Below are 19458 nucleotides of genomic sequence, written 5' to 3'. Positions count from 1 at the left end.
ATACTAGTTCTTCCCTTAGGTGTCATTGGTTTTATTTTGTTGTGGGGTGGAATAATTATTCGTTGCCGTGGATTATAGAAGGCATGAGCCTAACCCTCTGAACTGAAACACGAGTTGCAGATAACATCATATATTACTATTATTAGTAAGTTTTCCCCCAGAATTGTAAACCTCTGTTTCAGCAAGCTGAAGGTAATTTTTATACCTATTAGAAGTTGCCCTGTGAACAGAAAACAGGAGATGCTCAAGATCAGATAATATGCTAATATTTAGAGGGTGCATGACTCCTCTAGCAAACATACCTGAATTTCCTTCAAGATATGGATAGGACCAAAGAGTCCTCCGGCACTGCATGGCAGTTTGCCATTCTTTGCTAGGCTTTCCAAAGTCCCTTCTTGCAGCACACTGTGGATGGAGGGGTGCTGCTTCCTAGGGAGCAGGAACTAGTGTTAAGCAGCCTGTCTGCCTGGCTTGGCTGCCAGGAGATGTGGTCCATGCACTTGGAAACCAGTTCTTGAAATGTCCTGCTTACCTGGGAGCTACTTTCTGTGCTGTGATAAAGGAGGATACCTGGGAATGGTACCTTCGTAGGAGCAAGAATAACTAGTCTTAAGGAGTTCTGTATACCTTTTAGATTACTTCTTTGTTGTTCCTCCTCTATAATCCCACAACAGCAGTTTATCCACTGTTATACATTAAAGCTCCAAATGTCTAAAATGGGGACTTTTTTTTTTTTTTTTTTTTTTTAAGTTTAAGAGGTTGTAGGACAGCAGCCCTAGGGAAGTCCATCTCTCTGACTCTGCAGGTTGGTCTGTCCCCATGTTTAGCCAAATCCAAGTTTCTGGAGGAATCAAGCAGAATTCTGGCCAGAGAGTGTCGGAGCAGGTGGTTGTAATGGTTTCTTCTGATTTAAAATATAATAATTCTCACACACAGCAGTTGCTGTGTTTTGATTTGTGTAGGAGGGCACTTTCTGATAGAATGGGAGCATGAAATCAGGCAGGAATGGGGTGTGTAGTAGCCATTGCCTACGGTGGAAAAGATTGCTAGTGTGGGCAAAAAAATAGCTCAATGGGAAGTATGTCTCCTCTGCAGTGATTGAACAGGGGAAATGTCTGCTGCCCCAGGCTGAGGAAAGTCTCATTCTTCCACTGGCTTTTAAGAATATCAGGGGACTGTGAACAGAAAGTGCAGTTTGTTGTAGTAGCTGAAGGGGATGGGTTTTGTCCAAACTTGATTCCAGGGCTAAACTACTTGCTTTATATTTGACTGTAACTGCAGAAGGCTGATGGGAGAGAGGGAAAATGAAATTTAAAGCTCGTTATTCTTGGCCCATGTTTAGTGCCTGCTAAGTGTTCCTGGAAGTTTTTACATGGCTGCTTTAAAGACACCTTGAGAAAGGCTGTATTCTGTGTGTTTAGTGCAGAAGCATACTGAGCAGGACTGCAGGTATGCAAGAGCTGTCTGCCATGATACACCCTGCTCTATGAAATTTTGTTCATATATCATGCTTGAGGTGTGCCGTTGGGACTTTGAGTAGTCCACCTGAGTGTTCCTTGCAATTGCTGGAAAGCCAAGCAAGTATGAGCAGGATATTATCCGGGAGGGCTTCTGGTTGAATTTCTCTCTGATAGAAGACTTAGATGTGTATTAGTTTTGGGGGGATTTTTTTTTGGTTTGGTTTTTTTTTTTTTTTTTCAGCATGATGCTGATCTTTCAACAAATGAAAATATATTTTTTTCCCTTTTATTTAAAAATAAATAGAGCACTCATATGTTGTATTGAGATAGGCAGACATAAATAGAGATATGAAAATTCTGTTTATGCAGAAGGCTGAGGAAGGAGCCTCAGAACCACTGCTGAGTAATCTCAATTACATCTCTGTGGTATTGTATTCATGCACTGAATTGTTTTGCATTATGTCTGTTTTCTGTAAAGGGATTATATTGCAAAAATGAATACTGTGTAGGATTGAAATTTACTTAATTGGATTTATAAATATCAAAACATCTGTAAAATAGAGTAATAAGAATAAAATGCTTGTTGTGAAGTTTTCCTAATTCTGCATGTGCTAAGTGCGAGTTATTTAAAAAAACCCTATATCTGTTTTGCAGGAGAAACTGTAGAAGGCCTTCGAGAGAGCGATTATCTTCTGATTCATTCATGTCGGCAGTGGACAACAATTACAGCTCACAGTCTGGAGGAGGGTCACTATGTCATAGGGCCAAAGATAGAAATCCCTGTACATTATGCAGGTAAAGCTATTGTTGACCTGAAATACAAAGAGAATTAATTGCTTACCCCTTACACTGATCACTTTATTTGGCAGAGTGAAGTTAAGCCTCTAATGCCAGTATCTGTGACTTTTAACTTTTTAATAGTGTTACAGAGCAAAAGAGATGCTGATTTATTCCCAGGGCTACTAAGTAGTATTTCATTGGGCAGCACACTGACAGAACAGGTAGCTGTGTATGGTAGTATGAACTGGTTTCGAATTGACAGTGCTTCTCATCTGTGGATGTGGTGACAAAAGTATGAAGGGTTTTGACAATACCTTGAAATGTTTGGTCGAAGATGGAATGGCTTTTATACTTCATTGCATGGAGGGGATTCTTTAATATTTCCATATTCAAAGCCAAGGACCCTTTGTAATAATACGACAGGTTTAATGTAGTTCCTTGTTACTGTCTGCCTTTTTGGATGATGCAGTACTGTTGTTGTTTCAAGTAGATATCTTGTAAATAATCCATATTTATTTGATGATTTGAAATTATTTTTACTTTCCTAGGAAGTTATTTGTAATACTGTTTCCTACTGCTCAATGTCCTTATTCACAAGCTGAATAGGCCAATACTTTGAGTGAGAAGTGCTTGTCTTGCTGCAGTAGACACAAGAATTTAAAAAGCTGGAAAGTGCAAACTGAAAGAGCCCTGGCTATGAAGCAGAGATGTGGGCTTAGTGCTTTGCTTAGGCTTCTGTATAGCTGATTGTTAATTGAGTAATTTACTAGGATCTCTCATAGTTTCTTTCAAAATGCTGGTGCAATGAGGGTGTGCTGAATTGTACAGGAGGTGACAGAAATGTTTTATTTCAATCATTCCAGTGCTGCAACTGCAGTGACGCACCCTATCTCAGTGATGCAGTTTATACCAGTTGCCTTCTTACGTACTGTTTCAGTCTGGAGTTTGCTTTTGGAAGGTCAACTTTTTTAAGATGTGTTTAAAAACCTTGGTCTGATGGCATATAGTGTCATGATATACATGCCTTTAAAAATCCCTGAATTTAACTTTCTTAGTATAAGCAGTTTCTAGTGCTTGTGCTTAGTAGCATTGAATCTTTTATACCTCCTGGCTACATAAGCTTCAGTCCCGAGGCCAGTTAAACACTTCACTTCCTTCAAACTGAATGCCGTGTCTTAAAATCCCCACTGTGATTCCTGGAAGAAGGAGAACAGAAAATAAAATGGTTATTGGTGTGAAAGAAGCTTGAATCTTAAGGGGTTTACTAAAGCTTTGTCCTTCATTTTTAAGGAAAAGATCTGCTGAGCAGGAGTTCCTCACTCTTCATACTTCCATTCATTCATAGCTTAAATTCATATAGATACCAGCAAAATCAAAATCTGTTCCTTAACATACTGCAAAAATGTCAATGTGCTTTTCTTCCTGGCTTGTGTTAGTGCAGGAAAACACGTGTGTTTAGTTGGCTGTCAAACAACCTCTAGAAAGTTCCCTGTCATAAACTTGTCATTAGTGAGATGAAAATATATGAAAGTTCAGAAACTGCCATGTAGTGAGGGCACTTAATGAATATGTGATGGGCTCTGATGCTGACAAAGGAACTTCACACAAGTGGTCAGTGCTAGCTTGTAGTACCCAGAGCATGTCTGATGGGCTTGCCTACAGGAAGGCAGAAATGAGTCTAAGTGTGTGGAGGTTTAGTTAGCAAAGCACTACAATCTGGTGCTAACATCTACATGCATTTAGGGACATCTTCCATACCCTAAAGATTAACTTACGCTGCTGTGGAGTACCATGCATAAATCTATAAGCTAACACTGAGTGCACTTTCAGTGCTGCATTGTGCAGTGCCTTGTGTTTACAGCTTTTGGGATCCAGAGCCCTGCCCTAAAGAGGCAAAGCTTAAGGTAGCTGCCTAAGACCGCTTGTTGTGCTGTGTACTGACCTAACAGAGTTACGCTGCTGGCTCTGGAGCTAGGTGGGATATCTGCTCTGCAGTGAGCTCTGGGACCATGGAGTGCTCCAGAATCATTCATTACCTCTCTGAGGAGGATGTCCTGCTAAATGAAAGGTCCTGCTGTCATGTAGTGATTGCTCTGTGAGCTGGCTGTCACAGCCCTCCGCTGGCATGGGAGATCTTTCCATCTTTGCAGAAAGCACAACTAGAACAGTTGACAGAATGCTTATATGGGGCTCAGCCACTAGTTCTTTTGTTTTAGAGGAAGGATTTTATGTCTCCATAGGCAAGTGTTTGTAAATGGTATAAATTTGGGATTATAGGCCTAACTTTTGCATGCTTTAACTTTAAACTTCTGCCAAGTAAGACGTACTGCCTAACAGAATGACCTTTTGACGTGGGATATTAGAGTTCCTTAAAATGGCTTTTTAGGATTGTTTCAGCTTTAATCGAGTAACCTTTTCTTTTTAACCCCTAGCAGAATTTTAACTTAGCAAATTGCAGCATGATTTTGCTTACAACAGTTGAGCAGGAAGGGAAGTTGAAACTGGTGTTATTCTCCTGAGATTATGGGCTTAAAAGTACCACAAAGACATACTTTATACTCTTATATAAATATGAGCATGAAGTAAGTCATATTTTTCTACTTGCTAAATCAGGTTTTGATACACTTATTAAACCTAAATACAACAAAGCCTTATTAAAGAAGAAAAATGATGTATTTTACATTTAAGTGAACTCTCATGAACAGAACCTGAGTTCTGCAGTCCTGCTGACAGTCCTTTCCCTATTGGGAAGCTGCTGCCCTGGTGTTCCTGTTGGGAATGGTCGATATGGTTAATTTTTGCTGTTGTTGTCAAAGAGCAACCATATATGACAGCTGTTAATCTAACCATTCCCTCTTGAATACTGTCTCCAGTTGTCTTCTCTTTGGAGTAAAAGTTAATGTAGCATAGATTTCAATTTTCATGTAATTAAAACCAAATGGCTAATGTGTTTCTGGCTCCTGAAACAAAAGAGGTCTTCACGTGCATATAGAACGGAAGGACGAAAACTACTGTCCTGATAGTGCCTTGTCTTGGCATAAGAGGGTGGTCTTTGCAAGAGTCCAAGGTAAACCATCACAACAAATGGATGTTTGACGTCCTTTGCTTTCCTCAGGTACACACCTCACACTTGATACTCACAGGAAGGTCTTACAAGCTTTCTGTCTGAACTAGTTTTATATTGTTCCTGGTACTATGATATCCTTAACACTAAATTTCTACTCTAAAAGCAAGTGTGTATCATCCATACCCTCCAGCTGTTGTCAAATGTTATTGCTAGTTTTGGCTTAGGCAGCACTGTAATCTTTACCTTGATAAATGTCTCCCCTAGTAGCTTCTGGAAAATATTGTTTTGTGTTACGAATTTGGAAGATATAGGGCATGCTGGTGTCTTGCAGAGTTAGACCTCACTGTGCTGCTGCTTGTCAAGAGGAACACCTCTCATTCCCAGTGTCCCAGGGATGCTGATGACCGTGTCTCTAACGCATTCTGTGATAACCTAAAGGCATTGAAGACGCTGTGTCCCTCGGGTGTTGTCTGACCCTTCTTGTGTTACTTTCCAGCTCTATATAGCTCAAAACGATCAAAAGCATTTTTGAGGATTCCTCAGCTCAAGCCTCTGCAGACTCCTGCTCTGACCCTGTATGGCACAGGCTCTGTCTATTGTAAATGGCCGGGCCTGTGTGGCCACAATTCTTTATGTGTGCTGACTACTGATGTGACAGCTGATGGAGCTGGATGTGGTTCCTTAAAATTTGCAAGGAAGGAAGAGTGGCTCAGAGGGCTGTGGAGTGACCCCACGTGTGCATACACAAGGGCATACCCTCACCTGCACGGTGTAGTTTTTGACGCTGTGCTGCTATTGGTGAGGGCATGCTATGAAAAGCACTTGTGGATGGGTTGGCAGCATCTAGGTTATTTTGCCCTGGATACTCATTCCCACATTTAATCGAATCATAACAGGACCTTTACTCTTGTTTTTTAGGGCCTTATCTCTTGTTGCAGCTGATGGTTCGTTTGCTTTCCTGTCTGAGGTCTTTTTTTTTTTTTTTTTTCCCCCCATCTGAGAACAAAGCTGTTCCTTTGAGAAAAAAAAAATAAAATTTAACACCCAAACTCCTGCCTTTTTTCTTTAAGCTTCCACTTGCCTTTGCCCAGGGTTTGAAGAGAATACCTCATGTTACTGCTGTCATCTGTGCCCTCATAGGAGGCAACTAATAAAGAAAATACTTTTATGAAGACGTTAGAAAGTAACACCCCATTCCAGGGTGTGCCACACTGTAACACATCCGGGGTGTTAGAAATACTCCTCCTGTGAAATCACAACTCCCCACCATATAGTGAAGGTGTCAGCAATTGCTAATGCAGAGTAACTGCTGGTGCCCTGTCCTCTTGCTTACCGAAGTGTGCCGATAGCTTGTCATTTCAAAGACATTTAAAACCTTGCTTTGTGAATCCTCCCAGGTGGGGTGCCGGGTGGGAATGAGTCAGAAGTCCCTTCTCCAGTGTTAGAACTGGTGTACAGCAAATGTCCTACTGAAACCTGTTTCTGCTGGTTTGATTTGTTAATCATGGAGCAGTGCCTGGTGGGCCTGTTCCTCATTGCATCCTGCTAACACAGAGGAAGATGCTCTCTGCAGGTCTTCTCAAGAGTGAACTTGCCTTTGCAGCAGTGGAGCAGGAGAGCTGCCTGAGATTTTGCAATGTGCAGCTGCAGAAGTTTCTCATGTCCAAAGGCATGCCTGCCTCTAAGACACAGTTTTGTGGTTCCAGCTGCCCTACTACTGCCCACTCTGGGATAGTCAGACCTTAGCTGCTGAGGGAGCACTGAAGTGTGGTGTGAATTAGGTGTCTCCTGGTTGTCTTGGGATGGTGACAGCAGCTGATGTTGCTCAGAACCGACCCTGAACCTGATGCATCCAAGATCTTGACGGGCTGAGAAAGTTGGGGCTGTTCAGCCTGGAGAAGAGAAGGCTGCGTGGAGACCTCATAGCAGCCTTCCAGTATCTGAAGGGGGCCTACAAGATTGCTGGAGAGGGACTTTTCATCAGGGACTGTAGCGACAGGACCAAGAGATGATGAGTTTAAATTTTAATGGGGGAAGTTCAGATTAGACATAAGGAAGAAGTTCTTTACTGTGAGGGTGGTGAGGCACTGGAAAGGGTTGCCCAGGGAGGTTGTGAATGCTCCATCCTTCGCAGTGTTCAAGGATAGGTTGGACAGAGCCTTGGGGCACTTGGTTTAGTGTGAGGTGTCCCTGCCTGTGGCAGGGGGGCGGAACTTGATGATCTTAGGGTCCTTTCCAACCCAACCCATTCTATGATCTTGGAAGAGCTTGGAATTTTACTTTGGTGATACTGAGCACTCTTAGATGTTTATAGTATGCTTTATGACTCTTCATGGCCCTGGAGAGAAGAGCAAACATTAGACTGACAAACATCCTTTGCTTGACAGCTTCATGGTACACCTGCTGCCAACCTGCATTACTGGGAACAAAGGAAGTGCTTCTTTATCTGAAGTTCGGTTTAGACCCTTCCCTCCTTCAGGTGTAATTTAATGCTGTCTGCTAGTCAAGGAAGGTGGTGTTGGACAAAGGGCCCTTGGTCTTTGCCTCCCTGGGAGCAGTGGGTGGTGTCAGGAAGAGCTGTGCCTGTTCTTCTGTGTAAGTGGAGCAGCACAGCTCTGATGGGGTAACTTACAGGTACAAAGAGGTGGGTGAGACCTAAGACAGGGAGGAACACTGCTCTGGAGTAGGGAACTTGGGTGAGTCTTCCAGGTACACCACTCCCTGATACAAAATATGTTTTGCATTTTAATTTGTGTTTTGCATTGAACTTAACCTGGCACTCAACTACCACATAGTTCTTCTGGGGCTTTTGTGCTGTAAAACTGAATATAACTTCTAGAGAACAGGGCTGCAGTGCAGTACTTCTGACAGAGGCAGGGCTGCCATGTATCTCTGGGCTGGTAAATGATTAATGAATGCATGTCCTCAGAAGAAAACAAAGAAGAAAACCCCACATGTTTAATCCCCAGTACCCAAGTTTTGTTTTGTTTTTTTCCTTGGAAAAGGTTGTATGATCTGAAAAACAATTGGGGGCTTGAAAGCTTTTCTTCACAGTTACTGCAAACAAAAGCATTGCCACCAGCATGTAGTCTTCATGGCTTTAAAAGAGAACTATAATTTGTGTAGCTGTGAATACTTGACTGTGTGGACTTTCCTGAGACTTGCAACCCTTTTCTCCCCGTAAACAGATAAAAGAAAGTCTATATTTCTATATATATAAAGTACATCTATTTGTTGTAGATATATGACCATAGAGTAGTGTGTGGGTATTTGCAGAGTGAGAGGGTGCTCATTTTAGTGAGCAGTGCTTGCCTCTTCAGCTGTAGAAGTCTGAAGTCAGTAATGTCTGAAATACGTATAACCACCCATATAGTGTCATTCCATGCTTTCCTGTCAGGGAAATGATTATGCCTTAAAATATATTTACCTACTTGTTTTTAGTTTAATTGCTACCTCCTTGTTCCCCATGGAAGACTGAGTTTTTCTACTCTAGGCAATCACAGCCTTGTAGTCCGGGAACTGTATTCATATTCTTGGATTTTTCAAACTTGTTACCTTGAAATAATGGATGAACTGTTCTTCCATATATGAGCAAATATGTATACTCTTAATTTTCCTTTTTGCTTTGTATTGGTTTTGGGTTTTTGGTGGGTTTGGTTTTTTTTTCTTCATAGAGAGTTATCCTCAACCAGTTTAGTTGCTGTCAGATCTCCCTATGGTCCTGTCTGTTTGTTAATCCACTTTTCTGTACCTGTTTAAATTTTGGCAAATGCCTCTTCATTGCTCTACAATGCAGCATCAAATCACAGGATCAAAAGGCAGACACTGAAGTTGCTGGCAAAAATTGTTTGTTTCTTTCGTACCTGTGGGTGCACATGTTATTCCTGTTCCTCCATCTCCCCCCATTAGCCAGTCTCGTGAAGTGACAGGTTTTACCTAACTTTCATGCAATTTTCCCGTTTTGTCTGGCTGCCTGTATTGGAGAATCTCTTCTACTTTGCATTTTGTTTTATACCTACTAAAGAATGTATACATATGTCTTTCCATTATTTTTTGTTTGCTTGCTTGCTTACTTGATTTTCAATGGAGCAGTTTGTCTTGAGCCCAAGGAGTTTGTTCTGGGTGTATATGATACTTTCTAGTATCGTGTGCCAGCAGCTTCCCAGAATGCAAGCTATGAATCAGAAATACCTTTTCAGTGTGGAGAGCTTCTAGTGAAACAGTGGTGTGCAGTTCTTCATCAGTCACACTGATGAGAATTTTTCAACTTTCTTCAGTCAGCTAGACTATTTTGCAGTGTCTAGTTTTCCTTAGTTATCATCCTAGTACGCTAAAATCAGCAGACTGTGAGGCTATTTCTCTCTTTGTGTGTATATATATATACACACACACAGCCTTATGTCTGTGAGAAATTTCTGGAGTCACCTACAGAGTGTGTAGAATTTGCTTGATGTGGCTGATATGTCAAAGCTTGTATTCAGCCTTCTTGTGAAGCCCCATTCAACTGTTTTAGTTCCCACCCACCTTTCAGTTTGCTGCCTGTCCCATCTGAAATGTCTGAAGCTGCTGTAGAGTCTGCAGCTCTCCAAGGCTGCTGCTCTTTGATGTAATGAGAACAGTAGGGTTAGTTTCACAGGGTACTATGTTCACAGGATAGTTCACAGGATATTATTTTCTCCAAGTAATAGAGGAAGAGGCTGATTATGTCTCTGAGGTTCATGGAAAGAAAATACCTGTATTTTCTGTCATGCTTTCCCACCTGGAATAAGAACTTGGGATTTGTAGACACCAGTTTGCGCTATAATATTTGTTTGATTTCATAGGATTTGGTTGGTGCCTTAAAGGAAACCAAAGCTTGTGATGGTAGTGATATTTTTCAATACCATCTCAGTGGGGTACTAGGTGGAAAGAGGTGTGTGCTTTCAGATACAGCTGTCTTGCTTTCTTCTGCTTTGACTTCAGCATGGGTATAATTTTACCCTTGTTTAAAAGAAACTAAAATTTGTCTCAGCATTGAACTTCCTGTGTTTTATTTGTGAGAAGGGAAAGGGGGGTAGGAGGAGAGGAGGAAAACTTGCAGCTTTTAAAACTGATGGTTTGAATTATCACATGTTCCTGTCAGACTTCCACAGTTCTTGGCTGTTACTCTAAGTCTGCAAGCTTGGAACTTGATGAAATTCAACTGTAACCTTATAAGCATTCATTGTAAGGTGGGGTTTTTGTTTGTTTTTGCTTTCTTATTTCAGATCTTTGTGGGCAGCAAAGAAGCTGATTGGAGTTGCATCAATTAGGAGAGAACTCTAGAGGCTTGTACAAAAGAAATTAACTGGGGAAGATGGCTTTTTGAAAGATTGCAGTTGAGGGAAGGGTAGACTAGCAGCCAGGAAACTGGCTCCCGGAAGGCTGGGAGATGGGCTAAATCACACAGGATTTGCTTGGCATTGCTTGAATTACTTTGCCTTAGCTCCACTAGTACAGTGGGCTCATTTGCATGATGATAGAAAGACTTAAGTGCTTAGGAGAAGGGTCTTAAAAGCTGCCTAACTTAACCATTGAGAAGCTTGAGGAAAAGGCTGATCCCCATTGGGCATTTAAGGTGTATTTAGGGCTGCACTCGAGGTTCTGGTCTGATCCCATGCTTCCGACCACTTGAGGCTGTTCTAAGTACTAGCTACAAACTGGGAATGTGCTCCTGAATTCCCAAGACGAGGCTTTTCTTCTCTTTCATAAGGTATAACTTAAGGATTTAGAAGGGGGGAGGTGAATGAACGCCACAGATAACCCAGTTAGTAAGCTTCAGCCAGCGAGGTTGGGGTAGGAATGAGCTGCTTGTTTCTAAACACTGAATTAATGCACAAATTAAGTGTGAAGCTGCTTCACCCTTTCCTACTGTTAATTGACCCATTTCCTACCCTTTGCCTTCTATTAATCTCTTGCTTAACTCTGGTGCATGATGTTGGGGTTTGTGTTTTCATGTGAGCGGAGTAGCAGGTGCAGAAGTAAGCAAGCACTTGTCACTGCTACAAAATCTTTACAAAGAATGATGCAGTCACCAACACAACTATCCTGTGATAGACCTGGTTTATAGTGCATGCTAGCAGCAGATGAAGACTTTTGCAGAGTACAGTTCCTAATGCTTAGGACATTTGGGTATGGCTTACCGTGTACTCTTTTTTTACTCCGTTTGTCTGTGTCTTCTGCCCTTGATTTCACTTTGTCTCAAATATGTCCCTTCTTTTTTCCTTTGCTGGTATTCTGACTTATTACATGGTTTAAATCTGCGTGGGAATTTGGGAGGGAAGAAATTGTCAGGAGCCTCCTATGATTAGTTTAAGAAATCTCTTTCAGACTGGCTGTCCTTAGGGCTGGAGGGGGAACTGTTACAACTGAGCTATCATGGCAATCAAGCAAAGCAAAACTTGTGAATGTCTTTCCCTTCTGTACATACAGAACCCAGCTGGCAGGAATGCAGAGCAGGGGTTTTGATAGGTCGTGTGTGTTTGGGGAGGGAGCTGCAGAGGAATCTGTCGCACAGGATGATGTCATCTTGTGAATTTTTGGAGACACAAACAGACTTTTTTTTTTTTTCTCCTGGAGCCAGTGTTTGTGGCTCAAAACAACTGATAGGAAGTGTGGTAGGAATTCTTCGGTCAGCATCCTCCCCATGGAAACCAGCACACTTCACGTCTGGGAACAAGAGCCAGTCACGTCAGTGCTGCCTATTAAAGCAACTGACATCATGGATGTCTTAAGCTTCGACTGAACTACTGTACCAATTGGTGCCAATAGGAAAATAAAACCATGCTATTTAAGCCATGTATAACTCTGTTTATACGAAGAATGTAATTTCTGTGTTTAATTTAGCCGGTGATCCAAGACAGTCATTCTGCTGTGCCAAGGAAAGGCACTTCTGTGAGTTTTGAAACTTCGAGGAGTGGAAAAACTGGCTTTTTCCCTCTGTCGTGAGCTGTTGTGCAGAGATTTTCTGCCCTCAGTTGGTAGAGATTAACTTGTTTCAGTGTGCATGCAGAGGACGCTATTAAAGCTAATAGCAAAGGTGACCATTATTAACTGGATAGGAGAAACATGGGTATTTAACTTCTCATTATGAAGGACCTAAGCATTAATGAGAACCTGAAGCCTGTGCTTATTTCCCTCACAGCTTTATGTCCAGATATGAAGCTTCATTTCTTCCTCTCTTTCCCTTTACTGCAGGTGAAACGCAACCAGAGCACGCAGCTTGTTCCCAAAGGCAGGCAGAGCATGGGCAAAGAAGGAAATACAGTGTACATGTGTATACTGCACAGGGGCTCTCATGAGTGTCCTCAAACTAGGAATGCCTAGCAGTGAGCCACCTGTCAAAATCTACACCACTGACAGATGCCGCTGTCATCTTGGATGGTTGATAGCATATGTAGAGTAAGAAAGATCTTTTAAATCTATATGCTAAGTAGGCTATGTTTTTCAGGGAAGTCACTTTCACAGTGTGCTCTTTAAATATTTGTCACCAGTTCAACCTTTTCCAGTTCATCTCATGCGAATTCTGTATTGCAGTAGACTGGGAATAGCCAGCCAAAGCTGGCTGGCTGCATTTGGATGGCTGAAATAATTCAAGCTGGCTGCATCTGTTCCTTGTTTCATGGTGCTCACCTGATCCCTCTCTTAGTGTGTGTGTGGACCAGCTCATCATGTGGAAGGTCCCCTTTTTGTCACAATGGCTGCACACACACACACAAGAAAAAAGATGGTCGTGATGAGGATGCATGATCACATCTGAAGGTTTCTGAAGGTCTTAATCAAAATGATAGGAAGTGCATTTGTTGTCTTCTGCCAGAAACATAGGTTGGTTTGGGTGGGTTTTTTTACTTTTTTATCATTATTAACCTTTTTAACATAGGCAGGTGCGAGATGTGTATCTGTGGAGGAGAAAGTGTTCAGCAGGAAGTACTGATTGGGGAAGGCTGTCTCTGAGAAAATGCTGCATGAGCCTCTGCATTTCCAAAGTCAAAAAATAAAGGCTACTGTGAGGCTTGATGGGGAAAGTGAAACCTTGGTGAGATGGATGGACAAGGTGGCTTCCATAATCCAGTTCTTCAGCTACTGCGTCCCTGCTAAATTAGCTACTACGGTTCAAAGTGTGTGTGGGGAACTAAGACATTTGCTACACAAATGTTACGACCAAAAAAAGAAGAAAATTCAAGTAGTACTGTGTTTTAAGATTTGTGGGTCCAAGTTCAGGCATTCTTACGACTGTGACGTTGAAACCCACAACCAGCTGCTGGTAAGGAAGCATCCCTCAGTCAGTATAGGGGAAGGGCTGCACCATATCATTGGGAGTGGGATGAGAAATACTCTTGAGTAGGAGCGAGTGTTGCAATGCGATAGTAAATCAGCTTTAGCCTTCTCTAGACATTGTTGGGATGCTGGATGTGGGAAATGGTCATTACTTGTGACTGTTCATGGTAATTAATGTTTTCCTGTGAAGTGCTTTTCAATTCTCCAAGGAGGATTGCTGTTCTAAAAGCATGATGTGAATTTAAGACAAACTTTCTAACTAAAATTAATGGAGAATCTGAGTTTGACTTCAGACTGGTAGCGTCTTTAAGCAGTGTGTAAATAGAAGAGACTTACGTTTATAATAAGATCTGGCATGCATATATTTCTATCTGCAAAACTGCTTTCTGTGATTCTAAAAAAGAGGCTGAGATGTGCTTCAAAAATTAACAGGTTGGGGCTTTTTGGTGGTTGGTTTCCTTTTTGTCAATTTACTTCCTGCTGACTGACCACTACCCCATTGTAGGAAGCCTGTAATGGGTTACCTGTGTTTGTCTGGGTGGTAGTACCCACAGTGCTAAAGACACACATCATGGGCCCAAAGGTCTGCAAGACCTGTTCTAGATAGATGTTTGGGAGTAGATGTGTTTGTGCTGCCTTCCCAAGCTGGGAGCACAGTGCACAGACTTCCCAATGGCAGACAGGCTTAGATGATCCTGTCAGTTTATACTCTTGTAGTCATCCTGTTGGGTGTGGTAATGTGCAGAGGAAATGTTACAGCAGTAACAGGAAGGGACAGGAATGAGGGGGAGATGGTGGTGGAGGGGGGAAGCAGAAGACAATAGCAGCAGCAGCCTGGGTGGCAGTGGAGGGCAGGAGCAGGAAGAGGTGGCAGGACTGGGGCTCCCCTATGGGAGGCTGGGAAATGTCAGCCTTGCAAGGGTGAGATGCTCTGCCAGTTCCACTTTGGATAGGGGCTCTCGTTTCTAACCAGTAACTCATTCTCTGAGCACCCAGTGGTTCTCAGTACTCTGCTTAGGAAAATTTCTGGTACCATTTGAACAAAAAGTTGCTTTACTAATCTGCCTTTCTGGTTAAACTCTAATGACTAGAATTTGTCTGTCTAGAAGAAAGAGACATATGGCAAGCAAATGGCCCTTTTTAATGAGCCTCCCACTCAGCAGTTGGCTGCTCATCCAGTTTGTGTGTGGCACAATCTTGGAGCAGCATCTTATTGCCAGAAAAAAAAAATCCTGGAACCTTTTGGTGGGCTTTCTTTTAGGGATGGGGGAATGGATGATAATAGAAGTATAGGAGAAAGACAAAGCCTCTCATTGGCTTCTTCAACAATTTGTTACCAAATCTATAAGAAAATGTTCCAGAACCTACCGTAGAAAGCTTGGAAGCATGCAGTTCTTTACCTTTCTTTGGTGATTGGGTACCTTTTTACAGTATGTGAGGTTTTCTAATGATAAGTAAAATAAGTAATGTAATGCCTGACTTCTGAAAGTCACAGTAGCCTAAAAGGCTGCGGTAAAGTGACTGCAGGTGGTCTATAAAATCCTATTAAAATTAATCTCTTTAAATACTTGATGGAAAATGCTGTATTTGGTAGCCAGTAGTGGGTCTGGAGGATTGATGGGACCATTGTTCCTGAACTGTAGGTGCAACCAATATGGGAGCATAAAATTTAGGATGACCAGTCTTTGCTGTTAGTAACAACTGCATGACAGATCTAAGAGAAATCCATTGCTGAGGTGTAGCCTGTGTAAGGAGTCATGCAAGAAAAAACATGCTTATTTATGCCCAGCTTACTCATTCAGCCTTATGACTTCAGATGAACTTGTAACAAGGTCAGGCTGTCCTTCAACACCTAATCTTGCCTGGTGAAGAATGTTCTGTGCTATGGCAATGACTTTTAACATTGAATCTGATGCTGATGTTTCTTCTCGTATTTGGATTAGTTTTTGTAAAGCAAATGGAGAATACCTTGTTCCCCACCATCCTGCTACTGACCTCTGAATTTCCACTTTGTCTGATGTGCAGTAGTGCTGCTTTCCATCTCACTATGATTCAGATTCATATTTCTTCCAACTGCTCAGTGATTGCTTTGGAAGTGCAAAGTACTTTGCCACCCTGTGTGTGCAGTTGGACTACCCAGCCCAACGCTAAAGTTGTGCAGGCTTTGGCTTTGAGCACTGCCACCGCATGGTTTTTAGTTGAATCCTTTGTCACTGTGAGAAGGAGGCTGGTTAAGTACTTCTACCAGAGAGAGATGTAGTTCAATGCAGAGCAGGACTGCCTGCAAGAAGAGTGGGAAGCACTGGAGTTCACTGGGGTGGCTGCAGCAGCAGAGTGCACCTAACCCTTCACCTGGTACTATTTGCTCTATCTTTAGTTGCCATGAATAAAATTCTTGTTGTGCTTTCAGAAGAGGAAGGGAAGCTATTAGCAACAATGATTGTGCGCATCCAGCTCTTTTGATAAGATATGAGCTAGTAATTGCAACTTAAAATAACTTCTCCCAGTCCATCCAGTTAGCTGCACAGTTGTTATCTAAGCAGCCTGGAACCAGAGTTGTGCCGCTAGCCTCAAACAATTCCAGGTCTAGCATCTGACAAACTGGTTTGAAATCTGCGGAAGAGCTTTTCAGCTGGCCAGCACAGCCCGTGAGGGGGTTTGTAGGCTGCTAATCTGCAGTCTTGCAGGCTTTCTTCCAACTGTGTGCGTCTAGCAGCGACTCCTGGGACGTTCTCCCTTCCCAGACCTTGGCTGGGCGCACGCCAGCTGAGCGCGTACGTACAAACCTTTTCTATGTCAGATTGCTGGTGGCCAATTATAGCAGTGCAATATGGAGGGGAGGAGGGGGGAAGGCATTTCAATCTCTGTGTTTGCCAAGTCATATTATCATAGCAAGGTGTGAGTAATAGCCACTCTCTCTAAATACACAGATGCCAGATCTCACTTCGATTTGCTTTCCGAGGTATCTGTATGCCAAAAAGCAGCATGCTTTCAGACATATTTTCTTTGTGTGTGCAGTAAAAATCATTCAGTATCAGTGGGTTGAACTTTTTTTTTTTTTGGGGGGGGGGAGGGAGGAGAGAATGTGAATATGTTTTAAGGAAATTATGTTCTGATGGGCAAGTGTGTAAAAAAACAATGCATTAAAATTGTCTACCTAATTTTACCAATGTGGCTGAGGTAAACTGTGTTCTTTGCTGTTGGGATGCATGTAAGGGGATTTTTTTTATTATTACTATTTATTACTTTCTAGGTTCCTTTTTTTTTTCCATTATAAAGCATAAAGGGGGTGTACACTTTTAAAGCATGGTGAATTAAATAGGATCAATCAGGAGTTGGTAGGTCAGTCTGACTGTATAGTAAGTGGTAGAAAGTTTTTGCAGTGACTGATCTTTCTTATCTAATTTATTTCCATTGTCATAAATTCATCTGAAAGGGTGTAGGGTAAATTTAATGCAACCCGAAAGCAGGCTTTTGAATTTTCCATATCTCTGGTTAATCAAAAAATAGCCGAAAGAATTCTCTTTCATATGCAGTTTTCAACAAAACTGTGGTGCTTTAGACACTTTGAGCTAAATGAAGTCCTGAAATACATTAATGTCACAAATTTTAAGAACACAGAATAAAGTTTAACTATTGTGCATGAGGGAGATGAAGAAAGAAGTCTGGGAAGCAGTGAAATTACTGTATGACAAATTTCCACAGCTCGTATACATCTGAGTGTATGTGCAAGGAAGCTGCTGTTTCCATCACAAAGTTTCTGCAAAAGAAGGTTGCAGCCAGTCCTTTCCATTTGGAAAAAGCACTAAAGGGAGTTGGGGAAGGGATTTGAGTCCTAGAATTAGAAACCTAGTAAGTGTTTAGGCCTATGAAATTTTCAATTTGTTGAAAACAGAACCACTATGTGAATGCTTCTGAGAGGATTACCCTGCCCAGATCAGTAACACAAAGTATCTGCTGCCTTGTTTAGTACAAGGCTACTGGTACAGGGTAAGAACATTTTCAGCTTTAAATGCCTGTTGTGCTCGTAAACTGGTATGATGGATAAGAGCTGCACTGTGTATAAATAGAGACCCTCACTTTTAAGGGCATATATCATAGGAACCATATGTGCACTTTATGTGGGCATTACTAAAGTTTTCTGTTCTATGTGATGATGGTGGGTATTGATTGTTTTTCATAGTTCATGCTTACTAGTCCAGTTACAGTGATCTTTAGATGCGTTTATAAAATAAAGTGGTGGAGAACATAAACATTACTGCCTGAAGCCTCACCTTGAGCAACAGTAACTCTTACTCTTCCAAATGGAAATCAAAGAGTTTCAACTGTTGCATTTTGAAAGATGGCACTTGAGTAATTCTTGATCATGTTCATAGTTTAGTTGGATCAGTTTAAGACAAAGTCTCTTTTAAATGGCTTAGTTGTTTGTAAAGCTCAAAACCTTCTGTGGATAGCTATTTGGAAAACTAAAACGTGGGACCTGGTTGGTTAGAATTTGCCCTAGGCTTCAGTATCATTGACTTCAAAAGATGTCAGCAATAGAAATGACTTGGGCTGGTTTTGGCAGATGAGGCTTTTTGTTTCTTTAGTTGGAGAGACGATCTTGGGAATGGAGACACAATGCTTTGTCTAGCATTGCTGTAAATATTACTCTCCCCTCTAGGAATTCTCTGTACTAAACAAATAAACAAAACTGTTTAGAAAATTTGACCTTTTATGTGAGGAACTATTAAAATGAATGCAAACACCCTCTTACCTATGTCCTCAAACGGTTTCTCTGAAATGGATTTAAAAATAACTTTGTGTGTTGTTTTCTTAAGTTTGGGGTCTGTTTGTGGTATGCAGCCACAACTCCATGTTGTTGCATGCTAGAGCATGTCATATCATGGCTTCTTAGACCAGATGAGTTTCACAAGTCAATTATGCTTAAAATTAACAAATGCTATAACTCAGAGATTTGTCTTGAATGGTCAGTTTCATAGTTCCAGAGCTTAGTAACTTTCATCAGGTAGTTCTTCACCAAGTATAGTCTTCATTTGAAACACTTATCTGTTGTTTCTCTTGGAAATTCCTCAGTATGAAGGAAAAAGATTCTTCTTGCTCTGTCATTGGAGGAGAGTGGTTATGGCATGTGGGTGATGTCAGAACTTTTGGGTAACATTTGGGGTAAGTGGAAAACCAAACAGCATCAGGGATAGATTAGGTGAAGGTGGTCTTAACTGGCCTCTCTGGTCAGAGGAGAGCTCAGTACCTCTATGCGAAGTAATTTTGCAGAAGTACATAATGTTTCCTGAGTTGAGACATAGATTTTTTTTTTCTTTTATTATATGTTTTCATTTATTTTTCTCAAAAGAGTAATAGAAGTCCCACTAATTTCAGTGGAAGCAGAGCTAGGTTACTGATAAGGGCTCTTGAGAAGAACCTACTTCTGATTTTTTGAAAATACTTGTATTCTATGGTATTCTGCTGATATTTCTTCAGAAATTGAGAAATGGAAGGGAGCAATGCAGGTCACGTAGTTATTGGAACGCAATGCCCTGGGTCTAGGGACTCACTCCTGTGAGAGGAGGAGGTGGCCACACATGGCAAGGTTTTCAAGTCTTACTCAGAAGCAACTTAGATTCAAAAGCATCTTGCTTTAAGCTTTGAAGTTTAATCTAGTGGCTATAAAAAGAACATCCATCTATGTCTGTATAGAAATAAATTACAGCAAAATCAGCTTAATAGCCAAGGATGGGTGGAGCTAATGCAGACCTGAAGATATTTGTTTTGCTGATTCCATATTAAATGTAGTTCAGATGTAACAGCAGCAGCAACAAAAATGTGTACTTGCGAACTCAGAGCATGTAAGCACAA

The 19458-nt window shown here is 41.5% G+C and overlaps 1 protein-coding gene across 2 annotated transcripts in view; it reads left to right on the top strand.

Moving 5' to 3' along the window:
* Nucleotides 1-19458, top strand: part of GAREM1 (GRB2 associated regulator of MAPK1 subtype 1) — a 106351-nt gene that overhangs the window by 22490 nt on the left and 64403 nt on the right. Inside the window, exon 2 of one of the 2 annotated variants that reach the window (XM_080610093.1) lies at nt 2115-2255. In XM_080610093.1, coding sequence (XP_080466219.1) covers nt 2115-2255 — 141 coding nt within the window. Of the gene's footprint in view, nt 1-2114; nt 2256-19458 lie in introns of those variants that run through there. The other variant, XM_080610094.1, reaches the window with a different exon arrangement.

The sequence above is a fragment of the Psittacula echo genome (genome assembly GCF_963264785.1).
Source record: "Psittacula echo genome assembly, chromosome: 2".
NCBI lineage: Eukaryota > Metazoa > Chordata > Aves > Psittaciformes > Psittacidae > Psittacula > Psittacula echo.
Note: the sequence above shows the minus strand (reverse complement) of the source record. Positions and strands in the feature narration are given on the sequence as shown.